This window comes from Schistocerca cancellata, chromosome 1 (assembly GCF_023864275.1).
Source record: "Schistocerca cancellata isolate TAMUIC-IGC-003103 chromosome 1, iqSchCanc2.1, whole genome shotgun sequence".
Taxonomy (NCBI): Eukaryota; Metazoa; Arthropoda; class Insecta; order Orthoptera; family Acrididae; genus Schistocerca; species Schistocerca cancellata.
In genome coordinates, this window is record NC_064626.1 from 474,169,104 (window position 1) to 474,195,455 (window position 26,352).

Genomic DNA, 26,352 nt, shown 5'->3' on the forward strand with positions numbered 1-26,352 from the left:
AGGCGCTGCAGTCGTGGATTGTGCGGCTGGTCCCGCCGGAGGTTCGAGTCCTCCCTCGGGCATGGGTGTGTGTGTTCGTCCTTAGGATAATTTAGGTTAAGTAGTGGGTAGGCTTAGGGACTGATGACCTCAGCAGTTAAGTCCCATAAGATTTCACACACATTTTTGAACCTGGGGTCGGAGGTGCCAACTTAGGAGGTAATAGGAATAAAATCACATTACTGTATACTTTTTAGTTTCATTAGTTACAGTTAACTGCAAATTTCGTCACAGAGACAATGAACGTACCATCTGTACTTTATCTTACAATATGAGCCTAAACTGACGGCCATCAAACTGAATGCCAGCATGATATCGGCGTATAAGATTCTGACCCACCCTGACAAATATCCTTGGTGTATTTCGAATCACATCACAGGCGGCTACGATTGTGGCTACTAATTCCATCGCTGTATCCACTGGGATCTCATACACAAGCGACTTTAGATATCCCCACAGGAAATAATCAAGGGGATTCAGGTGAAGTGACCTCGCAGGCCATGATATACAATCTCCCCTTCCAATTTATCGACCAGGAAATACAGTAATGAGATCGCTGCGGACATCCACACTGAAGCGAGGCGGTGCACTGTCATGTTGTATCCAATGCTCTCACGAACACTGGACTACGTTCTCCAACAACTTGTGTAGAACTCTTTGTACGAATCTCAAATAGATATGGCCATTCAGACGGCTAGGTAGAAGATATGGCTTGTCCTCCTTGTTTCCTAGCAGGATATAAAGGAATTACACGTAAGTAAATAACACAGTACGTGTAAACTTGTAGGCATGTTAGTTGTAAATAAGATGGAAAATAGTAATGCTAGACAAAGCGGTAGACAAGTTCTCTTCCATAGCTCCATAAGCTGGCTTTTCCGACCCCACGTTCACTACCTCAAATTATTTAGTTGAGCATCCCCTACGTCCTGCTAAATTTTTGCGTTCTCTTACAGAAACACCCTGCAGGTATAGGATGGGACGCATGCAAGACGTGTAGGATCAGGACATTCGACATACACCACAAGGAGGGAGCAGCGACGGGCTGTTCGCCACAAGCGAACAGGTCCGACGGCAACGATAGGAGTCTTTCAGTTGGCTGTCCTGGCTTCTACGCGATATCCCGTGAGTGCCACTACCACTGGCAGGTGGCTGCGTGACGCAGGGCTAGCCGCACGCCGACCCTTACGACGACTACCACTCACACCCCCGCAGCGCCGCGCCCGACTCACCTGGTATCACCAAACGACGGATATGGGACTCCGCAGACTGGCAGGCTTGCAGCGCGTCGTATTTCGGACGAGGCGACAGTCACCGGGTCGTGTCTGTAGGCGCAGTGGAGAGTGCCACCAAGAGCTGCCGTGGGCTCACATCACACGTGCCGCCAGCCTGGTATTGTCTACATCTACATCTACATGGATACTGTGCAAATCACATGTAAGTGCCTGTCAGAGGGTTCATCGAACCACTTTCACAATTCTCTATTATTCCAATCTCGTATAGCGCACGGAAAGAACGAACACCTATATCGTTCCGTACGAGCTCTGATTTCCCTTATTTTATCGTGGTGATGGTTTTTCCCTATGTAGGTCGGTGTGCGTGGGGAGCAGTGTCTCGTGGTGCCCGTTCAGCGTTAGTGTACGGTACAGTAACTCTCCAACCCATGTCCTATTTCTAGAGGACTGCTCCCGTCCTCTTACCACTGCCACTTCCCGAGCGTGGCCTGCAGCTGTGGCTGCTCTGCCACGGCCACCCCACCGTCTGATCTCACCGCGACCGAGGATGCGTTGGGTGCCACGAAAACGTGTCATCAGCACTTCACCTCCACCCACGAATGGGAAAAACTGATCTGTAAAAACCGATACCGGTATTTTATTACTGAATAAACTATATTTTTCGCTATGTATTTGATCTTGGTCATAATTTTTTTTTACTAATAGACGAAAAAAAAAACTCGAATTACCAGTTTGCCATGGGGTAGTGCAAAAATTTTTCGTTTTTAAGTAAACCGATTTTTAAAGAAGGAGTAATTCTTATTTGTAAAATTTGCATTGGTTTGAAATTTTGCGTCATTGTTGAATATGGGGAAAACCGGCCAGTGATATTTTAACAACAATGCCGACACAAACGCGCTGCAGATACAAGTCGCAAGAATTGGTACAGCACTGTTGAGACAATAACGTGTGTCGTGGCTTAAGGCACGCCTGTACGTGCAGCGTGCAAGGCCTGCCCCCGCCACGTCTACACTCTAGTTCCTCGCTGTCGTCGCCAGACATCCTGTGTGCTGCAGAATGCTACCAACCCTAGTCTGAAAATATGTTTACCAAGAGACCTAGAAATGAGGTACAATGCATCATCTGCTTCACAAGGTTTAAGATTTGTCTGCCATTTCTACAAAATAATAACAAAGGAATGAAATTATGGTAACAGTGATAAATTAAAAACTTAACAATTCATTCGTAGTATCCAATAAAAATAGAAAGTAGCTGGGCTGTGACTACGTAATATGACTTTATCGGCTAATAGCCCTTGAAACGACCAAATTATCACGAAAAATAGAGTTCTTGAACTTCAGTTTTCACCCTTTGGTACTGCCTATTCGTAATGCCCAAATAATGGTATGATCCCAAATTAAAACATGATTTCTGAGCAGAGTTTCAAAAAAAAAAAAATTAGGATCAATAGGAGAATACTGGTGATTTTAGTAGTATTCAACCACTTACCGCTTTTCGAGGAGAGCAGCGAGCAGTGGACAGACTAACTTTTCTTTTATTTGCATGCTTAATTAATATTTTATATTTTAATATTTCGTGTTTTTATATGTATCTTGAAATCGAGAGACCAAAAATTTTCAATTTTTTGTCCGATTTCTACGTTTTTGCCGGAAATAACAGGAATAGGGGACTGAAAATCGTATATTTCAGAAACCCGTTATTCTAAAGGGTTTTAACAGTCAGGTTAAACTCCGAGTGGAAGAAAACCGATATAACTGAAAACCGACTGTTTCAGCCATAACCGCCATCTCTACGCTCCACCCACCAATCTGTGAAATCTGCGCGCTCAGGTGCAAGCGGCATCAGATGGAGTATCATAGGACTACATCCCAGACCTCGTAATCGTTTCATATTTATGGTATCTACCAAATGTTTGGTACCATCTTCCTACCCGTCAACAATGATCGCAGTCCACCTTGTCCTTCTGGTTGCAGCTCTTTTTATGACGATAAGTGTAATTTGTCCATTCAGGTGGCGCTATGTGGGACAGGATGTAGTGATATTTACAAAGAAGTATGTTGTGAAGGGCAGTTATTGTTAAGCTGTTGACTGAAGAACTTTTGTTATACACTTATCATTCTACAGGGTTAAGGTGTAACAATTTACATTGTACCACCGTGGTGTAAGAACAAATGGTTCAGATGGCTCTAAGCACTATGGGTCTTAACATCTGAGGTCATCAGTCCCCTTGAAATTAGAACTACTTAAACTTACCTAACCTAAGGACATCACACACATCCATGCCCAAGGCAGGATTAGAACCTGCGACCGTAGGAGCAGCGCGGTTCCGGACTGAAGCGCTCGGCCACAGCGGACGGCTGTAAGAACAATTTGACACGACGCTTGTGGTCTGTCAAGTCGGGAAATAACTTAGAATTGGTCTACAAAAGCCATCTAAGCTACAGCGCAAGCGCACCACCAGAGTTTCTTTAATATCCCCACGCGCTCTTAAACCGTCGGATCAAATGTGGGATTTCCTAAGGGACCAAACTGCTGAGGTCATTGGTCCATAGACTTGCACACTACTTAAACTAACTTATACTAGGAACAACACACACACACACCCATGCCCGAGGGTGGACTCGAACCTCCGGCTGGAGGGGCCGCGCAATCCGTGACATGGCGCCTCAAACTGCTCGGCCACTCCGTGTGGCATCACCGGCTCATTCGTGTACTTAAACAAATAATAAAACTGACGTTTGTATAAATTTTATCCCATACTTTTGTGCATTTTAATAGTGTAAAACTAATAATTAAATAGTTTTGATTCTCTGATCTTCTTACTGCGAGACAACTGCACATGTAAGGTTTAGATCGAGTCGTAAAAATAATTAGTTTTTCTCTAACTTTTTCAAAGGTTTCCTTCTCAATACTCTCACAGAAGAGTTCAACTTACCAATATTAACGAAAGCACGTGGCATAAGAGGACGAGAGTATAATAGTTGCAGGGGCAACAGTCTGGATGATTGACTGATCTGGCCTTGTAACATTAACCAAAATGGCCTTGCTGTTCTGGTACTGGGAACGGCTGAAAGCAAGGGGAAACTACAGCCGTAATATTTCCCGAGGGCATACAGCTTTACTGTATGATTAAATGATGATGGCGTCCTCTTGGGTAAAATATTCCGGAGGTAAAATAGTCCCCCATTCGGATCTCCGGGCGGGGACTACTCAAGAGGACGTTGTTATCAGGAGAAAGAAAACTGGCGTTCTACGGATCCGAGCGTGGAATGTCAGATCCCTTAATCGGGCAGGTAGGTTAGAAAATTTAGAAAAGGGAAATGGATAGGTTAAAGTTAGGTATAGTGGGAATTAGTGAAGTTCGGTGGCAGGAGGAACAGGACTTCTGGTCAGGTGAGTACAGGTTATAAATACAAAATCAAATAGGGGTAATGCAGGAGTAGGTTTAATAATGAATAAAAAAATAGGTGTACGGGTAAGCTACTACAAACAGCATAGTGAACGCATTATTGTGGCCAAGATAGATACGAAGCCCACACCTACTACAGTAGTACAAGTTTATATGCCAACTAGCTCTGCAGATGACGAAGAAATTGAGGAAATGTATGATGAAATAAAAGAAATTATTCAGGTAGTGAAGGGAGACGAAAATTTAATAGTCATGGGTGACTGGAATTCATCAGTAGGAAAAGGGAGAGAAGGAAACATAGTAGGTGAATATGGATTGGTGCTAAGAAATGAAACAGGAAGCCGCCTGGTAGAATTTTGCGCAGAGCATAACTTAATCATAGCTAATACTTGGTTTAAGAATCATAAAAGAAGGCTGTATACATGGAAGAACCCTGGAGATACTAAAAGGTATCAGAGAGATTATATAATGGTAAGACAGAGATTTAGGAACCAGGTTTTAAATTGTAAGACATTTCCAGGGGCAGATGTGGACTCTGACCACAATCTATTGGTTATGAACTGTAGATTAAAACTGAAGAAACTGCAAAAAGGTGGGAATTTAAGGAGATGGGACATGGATAAACTGAAAGAACCAGCGATTGTACAGAGTTTCAGGGAGAGCATAAGGGAACAATTGACAGGAATGGGGGAAAGAAATACAGTAGAAGAAGAATGGGTAGCTTTGAGGGATGAAATAGTGAAGGCAGCAGAGGATCAAATAGGTAAAAAGACGAGGGCTAGTAGAAACCCTTGGGTAACAGAAGAAATATTGAATTTAATTGATGAAAGGAGAAAATATAAAAATGCAGTAAGTGAAGCAGGCAAAAAGGAATACAAACATCTCAAAAATGATATTGACAGAAAGTGCAAAATGGCTAAGTAGGGATGGCTAGAGGACAAATGTAAGGATGTAGAGGCTTATCTCACTAGGGGTAAGATAGATACTGCCTACAGGAAAATTAAAGAGACCTTTGGAGAAAGGAGAACCACTTGCATAAATATCAAGAGCTTTGATGGAAACCCAGTTCTAAGAAAAGAAAAGAAAGCAGAAAGGTGGAAGGAGTATATAGAGGGCCTATACAAGTGCGATGTACTTGAGGACAATATTATGGAAATGGAAGAGGATGTAGATGAAGATGAAATGGGAGATATGATACTGCGTGAAGAGTTTGACAGAGCACTGAAAGACCTGAGTCGAAACAAGGCTCCCGGAGTAGACAACATTCCATTAGAACTACTGACAACCTTGGGATAGCCAGTCCTGACAAAACTCTACCATCTGGTGAACAAGATGTATGAGACAGGTGAAATACCCTCAGACTTCAAGAAGAATATAATAATTCCAATCCCAAAGAAAGCAGGTGTTGACAGATGTGAAAATGACCAAACTATCAGTTTAATAAGTCACAGCTGCAAAATACTAACGCGAATTATTTGCAGACGAATGGAAAAACTGATAGAAGCCAACCTCGGGAAAGATCAGTTTGGATTCCGTAGAAATGTTGGAACACGTGAGGCAATACTGACCCTACGGCTTATCGTGGAAGCTAGTTTAAGGAAAGGCAAACCTACGTTTCTAGCATTTGTAGACTTAGAGAAAGCTTTTGACAATGTTGATTGGAATACTGTCTTTCAAATTCTGAAGATGGCAGGGATAAAATACAGAGAGCGAAAGGCTATTTACAATTTGTACAGAAAGCAGATGGCAGTTATAAGAGTCGAGGGACATGAAAGGGAAGCAGTGGTTGGGAAGGGAGTGAGACAGGGTTGTAGCCTCTCCCCGATGTTATTCAATCTGTATATTGAGCAAGCAGTAAAGGAAACAAAAGAAAAATTCGGAGTAGGTATTAAAATCCATGGAGAAGAAATAAAAACTTTGAGGTTCACCGATGACATTGTAATTCTGTCAGAGACAGCAAAGGACTTGGAAGAGCAGTTGAACGGAATGGACAGTGTCTTGAAAGGAGGGTATAAGATGAACATCAACAAAAGCAAAACGAGGATAATGGAATGTAGTCGAATTAAGTCGGGTGATGCTGAGGGTATTAGATTAGGAAATGAGACACTTAAAGTAGTAAAGGAGTTTTGCTATTTGGGGTGCAAAATAACTGATGATAGTCGAAGTAGAGACGATATAAAATGTAGACTGCCAATGGCAAGGAAAGCGTTTCTTAAGAAGAGAAATTTGTTAACATCGAGTATAGATTTAAGTGTCAGGAAGTCGTTTCTGAAAGTATTTGTATGGAGTGTAGCCATGTATGGAAGTGAAACGTGGACGATAGATAGCTTAGACAAGAAGAGAATAGAAGCTTTCGAAATGTGTTGCTACAGAAGAATGCTGAAGATTAGATGGGTTGATCACATAACTAACGAGGAGGTATTGAGGTATTGGGGAGAAGAGGAGCTTGTGGCACAACTTGACTAGAAGAAGGGATCGGTTGGTAGGACATGTTCTGAGACATCGAGGGATCACCAATTTAGTAGTGGAGGGCAGCGTGGAGGGTAAAAATCGTAGAGGGAGACCAAGAAATGAATACACTAAACAGATTCAGATGGATGTAGGTTGCAACAGGTACTGGGAGATAAAGAAGCTTGCACAGGATAGAATAGCATGGAGAGCTGCATCAAACCAATCTCAGGACTGAAGACCTCAACAACAACAACATGCGTTCCAGCCTTAAATAAGGAGGCCTAATGGTTGTTTGTGTAGCCAAGTGAAGTCTACGAGAGACTCGACGAGTGCAGTCTACATGTAACGGTGAAAATCGGGAACGCGAGTTAAATTTTCATTTGATCGGAAAGGTATTGACTATAAAACTGAATATACATTTTCAGTATACCTTGTATCCTACACAGCTGGAAAAATGTAATACCGTCAGTTATACCAGGGTTATACCAGGGTATAATATGTGCATACTGAGGGGTTGTAGTGTTATTGGTCCAATTGTCACTAGATGCGCCCCGTAGGGCTGTCTGTGCGCCCCTGGTTTTGACACTGTACACAGTAACTGTGCCGAGTTTAGAGGTGAACAGTGTTTGCAACATTGATTTCAGTGACAACCATGCCCCACCGAAGGGTACTTGTTCCTTTTGAACAGCTTCAGCCATTTGAATGGGGTTACATTGTGGGCCTGCGGGAAATTGGATGGACTTATTTACGGACTGCTACACATGTTGGGCACAATTTATCGTTGGTGTGCGCAGCTTTCAGCAGTGGTCTGTGAAACATTCCTGCACTCGTAGAACAGGTTCTGGACGTCCTCGCAGTAGAGGTGTGCGTCAAGATCGACGTATTATGCGAGCAGCAGTGGCCAATTGAATATCATCCAGGGACAAAGGCCGGGGTCTTGTTGCACTTCCTGTGTCGTAACGGACCCTGGGAACCGTTTGCTTGTAGCAGGACTTAAGATCGCATGTGCCTCTCGTCAAGCTGCCACTGACAACACCAAGCATGGCTGCTCTGGTGAAGAGTTGTCTGGAGAGTGGAGTGTTGTCTTCAGTGACGACAGTAGGTTCTGCCTGTTTGCGAGTGATGGACGTACACGTGACACGTGTATGGCACGGACCTGGTCAGCTGCCCAGCTGCCATTCCAAGCTTCATGGAGGGGTGGGGTGGGCATCAGTTACAAGTTGCGGTTGCATTTGGTGTTTCTGCAGGGTAAAGTAACCAGTGGCACTACATTGTACCAGCTGTTATCCCCGTAACACTACAATTTCTTCGATAGTAAGCTAATGCGCTCACTCAGTAAGACAGTGTTGTCTACATACGGCTTCTGCTCTGCTCTTCGTAGTGTACAACAACTGCCCTGGCCACCAAGATCACTATATCTCTCGCCAATTGGACACATATGGGACATGATGAAGCAGGAACTTACTCGTTCTCCAGGGCCTGCGACAAAAGGCGCAAGATGCTTGGGTTGTCATCGGCACCTTTATGTTTGCATACGAAATGTTTTAAGATTTGGTATCTCAATTTATGCAGGAGCAATTGGTGATTGTTACAGATTTCACCCCGTACAAGGCAACAAGACATAGTGCACTCTGGGAACAACGCCCCTCTGCACTCTATGCGTGCCGGAAGAGCGATGACACCGGGAAGTTATACGCCTTTGGACCTGGTGTTGTAACGCGAGCGTAAATAATAGAGCGAGTCGTGTGGCGGCGGCGCGTCTTGTTGGCTCCGCGCAGCGACGACGCATGCGCACTGGCGGCGCGGCGCTGGCAGGGCAGCCTGTTGTTGCGGGCAGTCTACAGTGCGACGCCGTCAGGGGCACATGTGCGACCGCGAGTCGGAACCGGCGATACGAACAGCAGCAGCAGCAACAGAAGCAGCAGCGCAAGGCAGTCGCTACCGCGGCGGACGCTCGCTCATGGGATAGGCGCACGCACCTGCACCAGCCGCGATGATCGCCGGGTCGGACAGCCTCATGAACGGTGAGTGTTCGCTGCTCCCCGCCCCACCCTACCCCCTACCCCTACCCCCACCATCGAGCTTGTTGTCATTCGCAGAGCGCGGCGCGGCCTGCGGGTCGGGCACGTGATATCGACTACTTGTTAACATCTGTAAGCAGGCATTAAAAATAGCTAAACTCTATTATGGTGTGTGCGGGTGGAGGCTCAAATTCGTACTTAACTGTTAAAACGAACGACATATTTTGCGTAATGAAGCCTGGTCTACACCTTTGCTGACGATCACATAATTCTTGTAGGGTGTCACATCACACGTTTCCCCCATTCAGCTTCTTGCTTTAAAGTAGCTCCATACTTTTTTTCGTTTCATATTTTTTGTATTCGATTAGGCGCCCACACTTACACGCCCAAAATACATCTCTGCTGCTGAGAAATTTTCACTTGGCACCCACGAAAGTTGATATAAAAAAAAGAAGCGAAAGATTAATAGGACAGTCTCCCAGATTCCATGGCAGTCTTCTAGAGCGGAAGCAAATCTAAAGGTGCATTCTTAATTGTACAGGGTCTTGAAGCATATATGGTGAGTTTCATCATATTTGGACTGCCTACATCATTTAAAGGACCCACCTCGAAGTTCTGCATCTGTTAAAAGCTTAGTAAAAGCAGCAAGCAGCGCAGCAGAAACCAAAACCGTGGAAAGAAAATATATTATAGTGCGCATGATGTATATAAGGTGAGTATAAAGTTTCTCTGCAGCAGAGCCAAATAATTTTGCCAATAGCATTGTGCCTACAAAACGGTGCATGTGTTAAGGGTTATAACGTTACTCCATTTTCGTTGTGATAATATTGCACCCCTCTAATAATAAACTGTACACACAGAGGTGAAACTTCTTGGGCAGACATTACAAAGTCTCAAACTTTATCATAATATGTTGAATTACACAGTTGCTATTTAACGTTCTCAGGACAAGCTCATATGGAGTGCAATCCACCGGACGTCTGAATAGCGACATGAACAACATACGACTAAAGTGTCTGTCCATATAGAACTTTCTATAATTTGAAAACAGCGCGACACGTTGCTTGATAATCGACTTGTTGCGCACCAAAACTGACGGTATGCTTCTCGTAAACTGATCCCGCGTGTAATTGGTGGCACTGTCAAATGGCAATGACCCAAAGCATGTTGGATGTATTCGTGATTGCGTACAGAAGTGCGAGCACACATTTCATTGTGTAAAGTTTAGGTAATATCTTTGTATTCAAACGTTAATAAATATTTATCCTCGTGATAGTCGATGCAATATGTTTTGAATATTCCGGCGTAACATTGTCAGCAAATTTGTCAACAACGTCTCATTTCGATTAGGCTTCTTATCCTTAAAGGTGACTGATATTAGTATGTGTAAAACATTGTGAAAGGCAACTGAAGGGAACACCCACTGCATTATTCCCTTTATTCGTAACACGACCGAAAAGGATTTGCGTCTACTTCTTCACTTTCGTATTTAGTACTCGCTCAGAAACTGAGTCATTAGAGACTCTCACCAATGGCATTTATTTCCCTACTTTTCTTTGAGATAGTTTGCGGCTTTTGCTAAGGGGTTAGAAGAACCTGAGCAGAACCTGTGCAGAATTTTCTGAATGGAAAATTGTAATCTTCTCTTTATGGCGCAACATGACTAAAAGAAGGGATATGATGATTAAACGCATTCTGAGGCAGCTAGGAACAGTTTATTTTGCAATGGAGGGAAGTGTGAGAGGTGAAAATTGTAGACGTACATCAAGGCGTGAGTGCAGCAAGCACTGTCAAGCGTGTGAAGGAAGCGGTAATTATCTACATTTACACCTTATTTACATCTACATCTACATTTACAGCTTATTTACATCTACATTTTATGCGGAGGTGAAGAACCTTTAGAGGAGAGACTTTCGTGCAGAGCCACAATATACCAGTCTTCGGAACTGGAGCACAGCAGCAACAACGTTCCGAAACTCTGTTTCATTTTGCGACATAGTGTCTGCAATAAATGAATTTTTCGTAGAAGGTGAACTGTGTGCTGGTCCGTGACTCGAACCCGTACGGAAGTCGAGGATACGGATACGCGTCCAGTCCCGAACACACAGTTTCAATGGCACATTCAGTTTTAGTTTTGCTGTTGGTGAAAGAAATTGATAGTTTCATACTTCGAAAATCATGTTTAACATCTGACTTACAGCTTTTACTGTCGTTCGTGTACTGTAAGATAAGCTAACTGCATCCTTACACAGATACATGTACGCGCATTGTGAATTGTTATTGATTTTTGTACAGATTTTGCCACATGTACTTCATAATAATATCAACAGAGTTTTCCATCTAATGTATGCTTTTCTCTTCCTGGAGCAACATGTTCTTTCAGCAATAGGCATTTTTAACACATAAAATCTCTCTGCGCGTCTAGCAGTATGGTACAGAGTCTATAGAATACCGTATGCGTTACGTGTGTTACACATTGGAAACGGCGGGCTGCTGTACCATCGTTCATTATGAAATCCGAATTAAGACTCGCCATCGATTTCCGAAACGCAAAGCTTTGCATTAAATATTAAGGAAGGCCCAACGTCCAAGATGGGACCGCATTATGAGCCTATTATTTGCTCTTCCGATAGGTAATCACCCATGGCATCAAGCTGCCCCATCTGTCTAGATGACGATGAAAAATCTGTTGTTGGTAGGAAAGCCAGATGGGTCTTTTGCTGAAGATTAGATGGGTGGATCACATAACTAATGAGGAGGTATTGAACAGAATTATGAAGAAGAGAAATTTGTTGCACACCTTGACTAGAAGAAGGGATCGGTTGGTAGGACATGTTCTGAGGCATCAAGGGATCACCAATTTAGTATTGGAGGGCAACGTGGAGGGTAAAAATCGCAGAGGGAGACCAAGAGATGAATACACTAAGCAGATTCAGAAGTATGTAGGTTGCAGTAGGTACTGGGAGATGAAGAAGCTTGCACAGGATAGAGTAGCATGGAGAGCTGCATCAAACCAGTCTCAGAACTGAAGACCACAACAACAACAGAATGCAAGTCTAAGTTGCCTCACCCTCAGGTATCTACGGGAATCAAAACGGACTTATTATTACTCTCATTACAATTCTCATAATACAAAATACAGATAGCAAATGGAAAACAAAATGACAAGATACAGTGTAAAAGAAACGAAACGAACTCTGATGAGCCAAAACATTATGACCACCTGCTAAACAGCTTGATGGCCCACATTTGGAACGCAATGCAGCAGGTATCGCGCGTGGTACAGATTCTACAACTCCTTGGTAACTTTCGGTGGGTATATGCAGGTCACACAATTCCCGATAGTTACGTGGCGGTGGACTGTGGGCGCGCAGCTGGAGCCAGATAGCGTCCCAGATATGTGCCATTGGCTTCAGATTGGGCGAATTTAGTGGCCAAGATATCAACGCGAGTTCACCATTATGCTCCTCAAACCAGCTAGTATGATATCAAGGATGAAGGTATGCAGATGACCCGCCAATAGTGTTCACGTAGTCCACAGTTCACATGGTGACTTCAACTACTACCAAAGTTCCACGGTAGCCCAGACAAGAATGTTTCGAACTTGGATGATGTAACTGGACACGAACATCGACCTAGAGTAATAAGAAACGTGATTCATCCTAATAGGATGAAACTACAAAGGCTGAGGCGGGATATTCCACGATGTCCCATAACAAATTCCGCATTTTTTCAACCGAGACTGGCCGAAAAAACGCTTGCTTATCGAACGCTTTTCGTGTTAGGATCTCATCGGCAACCACATTCACCAGAGCTTTGAAATGTTGAGAAAATGTGCGTTTCACAGAATGTCACCGCTCCGTCTGAAACACAAGAAAGTATCAAGTGGTGTAATGGGCGTTTGGAGTCGAACTCAAAATCAGCTCTAAATAGTGGCGCCCACTAACAATAGCTCACAGTCTGATTGGAGTCCAGGCAGTGAGTAGGCATATCAGCAAAACTCGCAGACCTGAAGAAAGCAGCTGGGTTGATTGTCGAAATATTGTACATAAAATGTAAAACAGCCATTTGGCTGAACAACCGGAAGTACACCATTAATCAGTCACGCCGAGAATTCCTGAGAGGTCACACAAATAGTTTGCACAATACACAGATTGCCCATACGAATTCTTCCATTAGTTGTCAGGAATGCAAATAGGTAAATACCAACTCGGGGATAGCCGAGTGACCATAAATAGTGCAGTTACTTCGAAGGCAAATGAGAAAATGGATCAAGTTCAAAATGGATCTGTAAAGTACTCGCGATGTTAGGTAGCGAAGAGGTACTGAAAGCTCAGTCAAATCTGAGGAAACATTGGGAAGATTGAAAAGCGCTTGAAGCACTATGGGGAGGATTGCCGGTCAGATTCTTCCGTGCTTGTCTTATTTGGTCCTTAATGTGTGGTGCAAATTTAATGTACGAAACCCATCGTGAAGTTTGTCAACTTTCTCCTCCGTACTGTTGGTAGCTATCTGCAAGTTGTCTGCTAACGACACACTACTTCTATTTTTCATCTTATTCGTTTTTTACATCAGCAAAATATATTTAATTACATCACTTCAGTGATTACCAGATTTACTAGAAACTAAATTATTCAGTGCGAAAAGGAATATCAGTTTTGTTTCAGCGTTAATATGATTCGTCATGTGGAAGACGCTAATCAGGTTGAAAACATACTAGAAATAAGCTCACCAACAAAATTAGTCGCCCCCTTCAAGAGCACACTGGTTGCTTTGGGGCGCTGTACGTGATGTGGAAGTAGTGTGACCGGCCACAGCTGGCGTTAGTCACCGTGATGAAGTGATCTGTATATACCAGTTGGCTGTGTGGAATCAGCGTCTTATGATGACGTGACAGAATTAAAGAAATACGGCATCATGTGTAGAAGTGTCCGTGACCACACTGTGAGTGAAGTTGCCCGATTTGTTGGTGTATCAATGCGACATTCAACCTTCAATGTATGGAGGCTGTAGTTCAGGTCGGAGGTGATTCTGTGATGTTTTTGGGATGTGTTTCGTAGTATGACTTGGTCCCAACCATTCAGATGACCATGAACAAGAACTAGGATGTTTATTGCAACATTCTCGGTGGCCCAAGTGTTGCTCTCTTTCTACATCTTCACGAAGATTATGCTGTGGACATTCCCGTTTTCAGGGAGTCGCATGGATTCGTTTCTGGTCTGAGGATGACATAAGAACATGAAACTTCCTGGCAGATTAAAACTGTGTGCCGGACCCAGATTCGAACTCGTGACATATCGCACCTCGTCTGTCTTGCTAAATTAGTCGATCTTAACTTCAAATAAAATGTCTAGGACCGTTTGGAACAGCGAGGAAAACGTAACAATCAACATTCCCGCAATTTGGATGCTCTACGGGATGTATGAGGGGCAGTCAAATAAAAACCGAACGCCTGCCACAACGGGACCATGGAGCGGTTCCATACGAAAGTAATCACCACATATGCCAAGGCATTTATCCCACTGGGAGAGAGACGATCAATCCCTGTTTCGTAGAAAGCGATCGGCCGTTGACGGACCCACAATCGCACCCACTCTTTCACTTCCTCGTCTGACTGAAACTGACATCCACACATGTCTTTCTTCAGGTCGCCAAAGATGTGGAAATCACGTGATGAACGATCCTGGCCGTACGGAGGATGCTCCAGTGTTTCCGAACGAAATCGCTGAAGCGTAGACTTCGTCCATTTGGCATTATGGGGTAGGCATTATCTTGCAACGTTGTGGCGCGTGCTTGGTTTTCATTCGACTGTCCCTTACAGTCTTCAATCAGTGGCTTCAGCTGGATAAAGCGTACATGAAGAAACTCGTGGACTCTCCACGTTTTGTAGTAACTTTTGCCATACTGTAAGAAAATTCAATATTTCTCACACTGCCGCGCTGTGCGCAGTAATTATGATTTTTGTCGCATACGACGAACTGTCATGGAACGCATGGCTGTGACCCTGAATTAACTCCTATCAAAAATTTTTTTGGGTGGTTGTCGTAAGATATAAGATAATGATTTGTCCTATCAATGCATACTCTTGTTCTGATGCTCGTTATGAAACTTATATTGTAGTCTGATCTCTGTAATAAAGTGAGTATTACGTAATTTCTGCTTTCATTCGAGTAGAACGTCAAGCATCCTTTGATACGATGATGATAAATTATTTGTGAGAAATAGTAATTTTAATTACTATGTGTGTTAAAGAGTGAAACTGTCTCTCTCTGTGACAGATAAATATTAAAGTATGTACTGTTTACCACTTTGTCAGGCGTGAATCCCAGTATTGAACTCTATTGTACGTAATAATTAGTGACATAGTTGAACTCACTTGTTTCTTTCTGATTATAGTCCCTTAGCCACGGTCGTAGTACTGTTGAACATTTACTGTCAACACCAGGTAAGACGGACGCAGTATTTCACTTACCCACTCCTTTCGTAAAATAAGCAGAGACATACTTTAATGTTTCCTGTAACGTATTGCCTTTTACTGTCGTATACTTTACCCGTGTCAGTTTTCGCTACTAATTGTTATACACCCTGTATAATCATACAGTGGTATGCTGAACTTAAGGACGCAAAGTAACTTTCGGATTGTGTGTCACTGTCAAGTAACGTAGCTCCATGAAAATTGGCGCGTATGTAGAAAGAACCGCTACAGTATAGTGCAAAGGGTAACTAAATCTAGGGGACTGATGACCTCAGATGTTAAGTCCCGTAGTCCTGCTTATTCCTCCTGTTCACTGGGCTTCCAGTGCCGATTATAATGAAACGAAACAGGTGTGATTTGATGAAAATTGCCACGCAGGAGTTGCAGTTCCACTGTAGCTGTTTCAACTTGCACAAACGAGTATGCGCGACACTCCACGACGGATGATTACTGATTGTGGGGGTAAGAAATAGTGTTATAGCAACAGCATTGTCACAGCATTATGCTAAGACGCGAGACACAACTCTGCGGTCCCCCACTGTCGCGAAAACGAGGAGTTTACACTGAGGTGAAAGAAGTCATGGGATATCTCCTACTGTCGTACTGGACCTCCTTTTGCCTGGCATTGTGCACCAGCTCGACATGTCATGGACTCAACAAGTCGCTCGAAGTCTCCTGCAGAAATGTCGAGCCATGCTGCCTCTGTAGCCGTCCATAATTGCGAAACTGTTACTGGTGCAGGATTTAGTGCACAAATCGACCTCTCGATTATGTCCCATAAATGTTCTATAGGACTCTTGTCGGACGATCTGGGTGGCCAAACCGTTTTATCGAACCAATTAGGCCGAGCGGTCTGAGGCGCTGCAGTCATGGACTGTGCGGCTGGTCCCGGCGGAGGTTCGAGTCCTCCCTCGGGCATGGGTGTGTGTGTTTGTCCTTCGCATAGTTTAGTTTAAGTAGTGTCTAAGCTTAGGGACTGATGACCTTAGCAGTTAAGTCCCATAAGATTTCACACACCTTTGAACATTTTGAACCAATTAGGAACAATTGTGGCCAGGCACATGGCGCATCGGCATCCATAAAAATTCCGTCGTTGTTTGGGAACATGACGCCCATCAATACCTGCAAATGGTCTCCAAGTAGCGGAACATAATCATATACAGACAATGATCGGTTCAGATGGAGCAGAGGATCCAGTCCGTTCCATGTAAACACAGCCCACTCCATTATGAGTCCACCACCAGCTTGCACAGTGCCTCGTGGGTCTGCGGGTTCTGGGATCAGCACGACATTGGAGCTCTACCATCAGCTTTTACCAACTCAGATCAGGACTCATCTGACCAGGCCACTGTTTTCCAGTCGTATAGGGTTCAACAGATACGGACACAAGCCCAGGAGAGGCGCTGGAGGCGATGTCGTGCTGTTACTAAAGGTACTCGTGTCGGCCATCTTCTGCTTAGCCAGTTAACGCCAGATTTCGCAGCACTGCCCTGACGGTTACGTTCGTCGTACGCTCTACACGGTTCCTGCTGTTTTTCAAGGAGTGTTGGTTGTCTGTTAGCACTGACAATTCTACGCAAACGCTGTTGCTCTCGATTGTTAAATGAAGGCCACTGTGTTGTCTGTGGTGAGAGGTAATACCTGAAATTTTGTATTTTCTGCACACTGTTGACACTGTGTATCTTGGTATATTGAATTCCCTGACGATTTCTGAAATATAATGTCCTATGCATATAGCTCTAACTCCCATTCTGCGTTCAAAGTATGTTCATTCCCGTTGTGCGGCCACAATCACGTCGGAAACCTTTCCACATGAATCACCTGATAGGAAATGACAGCTCTCCCAATACACTGCTCTTTAATACCTTGTGTACGTGATATACCGCTATCTGTATAAGTGCACGTCGCTATCCGTGACTTTGGTCACGTCGGTGTATAGTCCCTTATTAACGTTAGATTTTGTGTTCGGTTGTCAGGTTAATGCCTTCTTTCATTCTCTTAGCGCACGTTCTGCAAAGAAGCATCGCCATCTACCTTTATGCCCTGTACAGAGAATTATTTCAAAATATGGTAAACCACATTCGCAAATGCTGAACCTTTCTCGTAATTTAGAATCTGGTACTCAGCCACATGGCGCATTTTGTTTGCAGCACTGCCTACTCCAGAAAACTGATAGAATAATTTTCAACAAGAAAACCACAACAATTGTTGTCAGAGTGCCGACATACGGAGAAGGAACTTGGCCTATCCCCTTCCTCAAGAAGCAGATGAGTGGATGATACGTAACGCACTCTGCATACGAACTCTGCCGTCTCTCACGGACACAAATCTTAAACAAATCCTAGCATGACCGGAAAGCGTCAGCGAAAATTTTGTCTCGAACAAAAGTTGTTCCCCATGAAGTGACCTACCACCCCTAGACGTTCGTCACAAGGAAATGCCGCACTCAGTGGCTCAGTACTTAAGTGCCAGACTAAGGATCGAAAGTTTTTCTGTTCCACCCCCTTTTATACAGAGTGAACATAAATAGAACTGACAAACTGAATGGACGGATTCCTGACTGAAAATGAAGGAAAAATGGTCCCATGAACACGTGTCCGCAAATGAATAGATGTTGCTGACGAATGAAAGTTCCTCTGGCCACGTGCCGTGTGTTCCTTGCGAGTTGTGGTCTGTGTGACTGGCGCAGCGTACTGTAAGCAGCGGAATCGTACAGTATTCCTGTCGGCAACAAGTCGAGATGGTGTTTGTGTGCGACCAAGCAGACGAAAACTGTCGAGAGGTAGCACAGCTATACCAAAGCAAGTACCCTCACAGACACCAACCACATCACACAGCAATTCAAGTCCTCTTTGGGCGTTCGTGTGACTGTGGGTCCTTTCAGACAGACGAAAGTGCAGGGAGGCGACGGACTGGACGTACACCAGATTAGGAGGACCGGGTTCTGTAGGATATTGAGACAAACCATAGTACAAGCTCTAGTCAAGTGGTGTAAGTCAAAGAACGATTATGTGTATCTCGCGTGGCAGATATGAGTGAATGCGTGCATTGCTTCTTCTGTAGACCACTTTGGACATCTGTTGTGACACGGATACGATGCAGCTCTCTGTCACGTTCCGGGACAATTTGTTGTCATTGCACGCACCCCGTCCATTTCCAGACACATGCTCATAGGACCTTTTTCCTCTATTGTCAGTCAGGAATCGGTCTCTGAAGTTTGTCGGTCTTATTGACGTTCACTCTGTGTGTGAAAAACGCCGAGTTGCACCGTGGTTACGACACCGTGTTAAACTGTCTGTTCCGCTCTAACTGGCTGGGTAATTCAATTCAGAAGTCGGAGGAAAGCAAAGGCGTAACACCTCGAGTAGGATCGTCCCTAATAAAGCGCTGGGCAGGTTTACCATCCAAGAGGCATTGCACATTCTGCAGTTGTATTTAGTAGAAGAGGACTTCAAATCCCTGTTCGTTCATCTTCTGTGATTTCCCTAAATCGCTTAAGGTGAATACCGACATTATTACTTTTGAAAATGACACGATAGATTTCCTGCTCCATTCCTGTTGTATCGAGCTTAAACTCCGTCTCTAATGACCTCATCACCGACGAGTCATTAAACATTAAACTGACTTCCTTTTGTTACTATTGAGCCCTTTCTTGCAGTGTCATGCTGTAATTTTGGTCACGTGTAACTCTAATTTTCCATTAATGCTAATTTCAGCTTCGCTTGTGGGGTTGTATCAAGAACTTCGAACATCTTTTCCATTAGATCACAGACCGGCGTTTTCAAAAAGGTTGGTTTTTGAAACAAAACATTACTTTGTGTATGTTATAACTCTGTCGATCTGCGCGCTGTCATTATTTGTAAGAATCTAGGTTACGAAGCAACCACGCCCACTCGTCATCACCGATTTTTACGGTGTACGCAGGACTTGGCCAGAAATGAAAGTGACACGAATGGGGGCTTCAGATGACGAAGAGTTTAGAAAAAAATAGCAGTTTTGACGCAGGTCATCGATACACAAGCCAATTGGCAGCAGCTGACTGTGCGGAAAGACTCCAGAAAGATAACCGATGGTCGTGGGGTAGAGTCCCTGTGCGAAAACTGTTTTTATTTTCAGTTTTGTTATTTAAACTGCAGATAAAACGAAGTAATGCTCAGAATGTTGCATTTATTAATACTTTCGTAAAAGGCATGACAAGGAAAGGCAAAAGAAAATTTGGGATTGTAAACAAATTTCTAGGAAGGGATTATAAGGCGTAACAAAAACTTTGTATAAAATTAAATTCTCTTATTATTTTTGTTGAAATGCCTCTTGCAGTATCGAAAAGATTGACCCCAAATGCAATCTTCTACTGCATCCCTGAGATGTCTATTTTTATCGTCGGGTAAAGAATTTGATCGTAAAGCGTCAAAACTATCTTAGCTCATTGAGACAGAAAAGAAGTCGCACCTCTAGAAGAATGAATCGAAACACATTCCACTGTACATCACCAGCTACCGTCACCAATATTTAGCGAAATGATTCTTATGCGTGGTTAGCTGCCAAACTGTACGACGAGAAAGAACCTTTTATGAGTGTAAACAAAGAATGTTTTTCGACAGGAAGCTTAAAACAACCATGTAAATAAAAAAATACCACGTTTGTAACGTGTGCAAAATGCCGAGAAAATACTGCTTCCCCTGTTTTTACTATGAATACCACCCTCACACGTGTAAATCATCAACTCTAAAACTATCCATTTTTAAATACGAAGTTGTGTGACTTATAACCCATCCCTTCCTCTAAATTTATCTACAATCCCGAATTTTCCTGTGCATCCTTTTCATGCCTTTTACGAAAATATTAGTAAATACAATACACTCAGTATTTTATCGGTTTATTTCCAGTGTAAGTAACATAAAAAATGGAATTAAAAAAGGTTTCTGCGTCGGGACTCGATCCCATTGTTCTCCGACTACCGTGAGTCTACATAAAATTTAAGGAAAATATTTTGGAAGAGATTTCAACACGCACATGTTATATTGGAAGTAGTGCGTTGCGTTGCTGACCTCTTCTGTTAAAGATCAAATACCATACGAGCTTACTTGTTTATCAGAGGAAAACAACTGTGAAGAGTAGAAATTGAAAATTCGCTGAAGCACTAGGACTTATATTGGGGTCTAAATGGCTTCAGATCTCGGCCCTCCTCCTTGATTTCGGTTTTTCTATTCCTCGATATGCCTTGTGCAAGGCCGAACCACCCCAACACTGCCCGCCTGGCTAGCCGCACGGTCTAATGCGCTGCTTCCCGAGCGGAAGGCGTGCGGGACCACGGCACGAATTCGCCCGGCGGATTAGTGTCGGTGTCCAGTCCTGTGGATGGTTTTCAAGGCAGTTTTCCATCTACCTCGGTGAATGCGGGCTGGTTCCCCTTATTCCGCGTCAGATACACTATGTCGGCGATTTCTGCTCAAAAACGGTTCAAATGGCTCTGAGCACTATGGGACTTAACATCTGAGGTCATCAGTCCCCTAGAACTTAGAACTACTTAAACGCCGGCCGGTGTGGCCGTGCGGTTCTAGGCGCTTCAGTCTGGAACCGCGTGACCGCTACGGTCGCAGGTTCGAATCCTGCCTGGGGCATGGATGTGTGTGATGTCCTTAGGTTAGTTAGGTTTAAATAGTTCTAAGTTATAGGGGACTGATGACCTCAGATGTTAAGTCCCATAGTGCTCAGAGCCATTTGAACTATTTAAACCTTAGCAGCAGCGCGGTTCCAGATTGAAGCGCCTAGAAGCGCTCGGCCACAACGGCCGGCGCGATTGCTGCGTTAACACTGTCTCCATGTACGCGCAAACCATAATTATTCTACTACGCAAACATTTGGGGCTGCACTCGTCTGCTATGAGACTTTCCCCGGAGGAGGAAGGGGGGTGGGTTCACTGGGGGCCGAACCGCATAATAGCCCTGGGTTCAGTGTGGGGCGGCGGTGGGGTAGGTGGACTGCTGTGGCCTGTTGTGGGGTTGTGATCCACTGAGGGCTATGGTGGGACGAAGCCTCTCCGTCGCTTCTAGGTCCCCAGTTTAATACACACACATCTACACTCACCCCAACACTCGTCACTCCCAATGTGAGAGATGGCGCAACGGAAAGGCAGTCGACTCATTTCCGCGAAGACTGCAGCTCAGTTCTGGTTTTCAGTGATTTCCCTTAATAGTGAAAGACAAACGCTGGTATGGTTTACTGACAGGTCACGGCCGATTTCATATCCCATCCCTCCCCATTATGAGAGCGTGCTCCGTCTCTACTGATCTCATCGACGACGGAGCGTTATAGCTTAATCATATTTCCTTTTCCTTCATCCCCTCTCTCGTTGCCACTATATGGAGCGAGGTACTATAAGTGCTGTCCGCTCTGTTAACCTCTTCAAACAGGGGTGCGTGGACTACTGCAGAAATTACTTACACTGTGCATTACTAACACGGTAACAATGTCAGCCGCTGCAGTCGATCTTGCGTAAAATCTGGACCATAATTCTATTAGTATTCAGTTACGACCTGCTGAATGTACAGCTTTTAAACTTTCGCGCGTACTAGTTGTTTGTCACTCGCTCTGCCGCTGTACACAACTTCGCGCTCGGGCGTTAGGCGGCTGCAGTAGTGCGGAACGAATGACAAATAAACTGTGCGGTCGAAAATTTAAAAGCTGTACATTCAGAAGGTCATAACTGCGTACTAACAGAATTATGACCCAGTATTTCGCGTGTGATCGATTTATGAGGCTGATATCTTCCTAGTGTAGTTTTTTTCTTCTTAAAACATGAGGTGTAGTTTGTGAGGCATATTGTGGTACTGTGTGAATTAGTCGGCCACAAAAATCTTCGACCATTTTCCCAATGGTAGGAAGAGGCTAAAAGATGATGAAAATAAATTCAAACGAAAAACCATATATACATAACTTATTCTTGCCTATATAACGGTTATCCATGGATACTCTTTCGTAATATGTAAGTGGAATGTTTGTTTCAATTGTTCTTCTCTTTCAATTGTACGCTTTCTAAGAGACATATCCTGCAGAAACAGAAGGAAAGACTCAGTCAAATATTATCTACGAGAGTCATCATTTGTAAGGGTAACCACCACAGCTAATTTTCGTTGCAGGACCAAGAAACCGAGAGAGGTGGCGTACTATTAAGACTCTGGAGGACGATGTTTCAAATCGTCCGCCCATCAAATGAAAGGGCTTGGCCGATTTGCTGATCCGAGATTGTGCTCCACCTCTAAGGATCACGTTGTCGGCAGGACATTAAACGTTTACGTTGTCGACAGGGTATTAAAAGTTAATTTTCCTTCCTATTTTCCCTTCTAACCGCTTACTCATCCTCCTGGGAAGGTGCAGCTTCCAGAGACTCAAAACCGTATCTGTGAATGATTTGAGTCGATGTATGGAAGAGTTTCAAAGTACTGTATTCTCTCAAGAAATGTGTTGCAATTAATCCATTGCTCATTAGAAAGGACTATAACGTCAACGATTACAATACTAGAAGAGAAATGGTCACCTAATATTCATTGCCGGCCGTTGTGGCCGAGCGGTTCTAGGTGCTTCAGTCTAGAACCGCGATACCGCTACGGTCGCAGGTTCGAATCCTGCCTCGGCCATGGATGTGTGTAATGTCCTTAGGTTAGTTAGGTTTAAGTAGTTCTAAGTTCTAGGGGACTGATGACCTCAGATGTTAAGTCCCATAGTGCTCAGAGCCATTTGAACCATTTTTTGAATATTCATTAAAACTGACCTGAGCTCGGAGAGGGATGATAACTGAATCATTGTTTACCTAATGACAGATAGGAAAGCTAAATTTGAAAGCAAGCCAAAAAAGTGATTGTAATTCAGAGAAGAGTTTTTATTCCGAAATTCATGTTTTCCGTAACACAACGAATTAGCCAATTACTTTTTTGTCCACTTCTTATTCTGCACTTCAAGGCTTAGGCAGCATGCCTGTTCCGACTTCAAATAATTAATTTCGTCTCGTTCTCGGTCGTCGCACAACTCTTCATCCTGAGGGTTTGTACTTGTTTACAACGACTGGAATTCTGTCTTCATACATCCGCTTGGGATGATGTCGCCATTCTTTCCTGTATTCTTCAATCTTCTCGTTTAAATTATAAAATCCTAATTTTGCCCGGATATCATCATTTTTATGTGGCCTTTCCTTGAGCAGGCTTTGACAGTTCTTAAAAATCTCGTGTCTGCTGACACGTAAGTCTACGGCTAAATTCTGTAATACATCTACATAATCTGCATAAAGCACAGCATCTAGGTGGTAGTGCCTTTTCAACTGTATACCTACCTGGACTTCTCTCTTCCAGTCTCTTCTGATGTCTTCAATACAGATGTTAAAAACAGTCGGGGACGTGCTACAGCCCTGTATGAAAAATTTATTACTATCGTACCTGTTTCTGAAGTACCAGTATTTACAACTGTCATGATGTCTTCACATATGCTTGTGATTACCCGCATAAGTTGCGTGGAATATTCTTGCTTGCTCATTACTGCCAGTAGGCTATTTCTAATGACCGAGTGAAAGGCTTTTTCGAAGTCAGTGAAATCGACTTGTGTTTCTAAAATGACGTTTTTCTAAAATTTCCTTGATGTTAAAAATAGTATCCTTTCCTAAACCCACTTTTACTTTTGTTATTACGCTATTTTTATTGTTATATAAAGTCAGCAGCAAATCACCAGCATGCGCACATATTTAGATTCAGATCATATTAAGCTGACCGTAAACCGTCTCCTTCTGCGCCATTACGATGTACTGTAGAAATGGCTCTTGGAAGACATAAATAATGAAACTAAAGTAAACATACTTGATACTCTAAGTAATTAAACTAAACATACTTCAAGTCGACAGTTGTCGTTAGAGGCTTGAAGGGTCCACATCGACCGAGAAGTTTTTGCAAGTCTACGAAATATAGTGGTCCTTATAATAGCACAAACAACTAGATGAGTTGCCTAGTTTCGTGTATAGGAGCCTGTAGATGGTGCCAACAAGGCACCGGAACTCTTTTTTTCTAACGCGTAACTTGCCCAATTACATGGCAGTTACGTAAAAGCCTAGTAAAAAAAGAAAAAAAGTGATTGACAGGACACACTGCGTTAGTTCGAACTGCTGTTCAACGGCTCCTTGTTATCGGCCATTATTTTACACGTCTTCCATATTCTACGAAAGAATGTATGGAATTTTAAATCCTGTTTCATCGAGCATTTTGTTCTTAACGTATTAAATATGAAGAAGGAAATGTGGAAGCGCTCTTACACGTACAAGTGGTGTAGGCGCTGACTCGCTTGCCAATGGAACCAGTGCGTGGCTGCGGTGTGTGGTCGTTTAGCTAGTTTTACGGTGCTCCCCCGAGGTCTGACAGCTCACATTTCCCGGAGCGTCGGCGGATGTGGTGACCGCTATTGGGTTTGGCGAAAGCGCGGCCTACCCAGGAAGAGTCCAACTTGTCGGGCGGCGTGATCAATAGTTACGGGGCCGCTTCCTGAGAAGCAGCCCACGGCTATTTGTGGACATTTTCTAAAAAAAGGAGAAGTTGTGACCAGAGTGGCGCCATAGCTTCTAAATGCGTCTGTCTTCCGTCAGCAATCACAGCGTTCAGGAGGCCGGCGCATCATTTACACTCCGAAACAAGAAGTGTCGGGCGGAAGAGGGCTGCGAAGAACGCGTAAATCATTTGTTGCTTAAGATTACTGCAAGCAGGGATTGCTACTAATGAGCTGCAGAGGTATCTACATCGAAGACATGGAGGCTTCTTCGCCGGTAATAATCTCTTCTTCGAAGTTATTGCCTTTGGAAACTTAACGTCACTAGCCGATTTTGCTAAAAGCCTATACGAGACGTCGCTGCAATTAGGGACATTCATCACTGAGAATGTAAGAAAGTTCCACAATCAGATCGGTATACTGAATGCTGAATTTCACGCTCATGCACTTGTACCATGCGCGTCTAATAATACTTTTTTACTTCGCACACCGCTAACCGTTACAATTTCAGCTCTATGAAAGTCGTATGCACTAATGTCATATTGACATGATCTGTACTGTAAGCCTGGATAGGCAGATAATTAGTTATTGCAAAGCAACTACACAAAATAGGTAGCAGTAATATTATATATACATTTTCTCTATCGAAATAGATTACGTAGCGCTTTTTTCATTCAGTAATCGCATTTAAATGTCGTTTGTTTATGAGATGATTGTGTTATGCCTAGAGGAAACCCCTACCAGAAATTAGTGGTATTCGACATCGGCATGATGGTGGCCTGTTATGATTCTACATCTATATTCCACAAGCCACTTTACGATTTTACGATGGGTGGCGGAGGGGAGGGGGCGGGGGGGGGGAGGAGGAGTTTGTGTACCATTGTAGCTTGCCCCCTTTTCCTGTTCCAGTCGTGAATGGTTCGTGGTACAAACGATTGTTGGTATGTTTCCTTGTGAGTTCGAATCTCTCTTCAGTGGCGGCTATAGCAACATAATATACACCCTGCGACGAAGCATATCGACAAGTTTGCGATCGAATGTTACAAAGATGGCAAATGTATTGACGTTGGAGTATGTAGGATCCTCAGAAGGGGACTTGTGTACCACTGCAATTTCTCACGTTTCCCGATCCAGTCATGAATAGTTGTCGGGAAGAACTATTTCTGGTAAGCCTCCGTACGAACTACCTCGAATCTCTCTAATTTT

The 26,352-nt window shown here is 43.7% G+C and overlaps 1 protein-coding gene across 1 annotated transcript in view; it reads left to right on the forward strand.

Moving 5' to 3' along the window:
- Positions 1-8,986: 8,986 nt before the first annotated feature.
- LOC126183625 (synaptotagmin-14) overlaps positions 8,987-26,352 on the forward strand; it is a 614,192-nt gene continuing 596,826 nt past the window's right edge. The window contains exon 1 of the mRNA XM_049925785.1: positions 8,987-9,155. Coding sequence (XP_049781742.1) covers positions 9,125-9,155 — 31 coding nt within the window. The 5' untranslated portion in view covers positions 8,987-9,124. The remainder of the gene's footprint in view (positions 9,156-26,352) is intronic.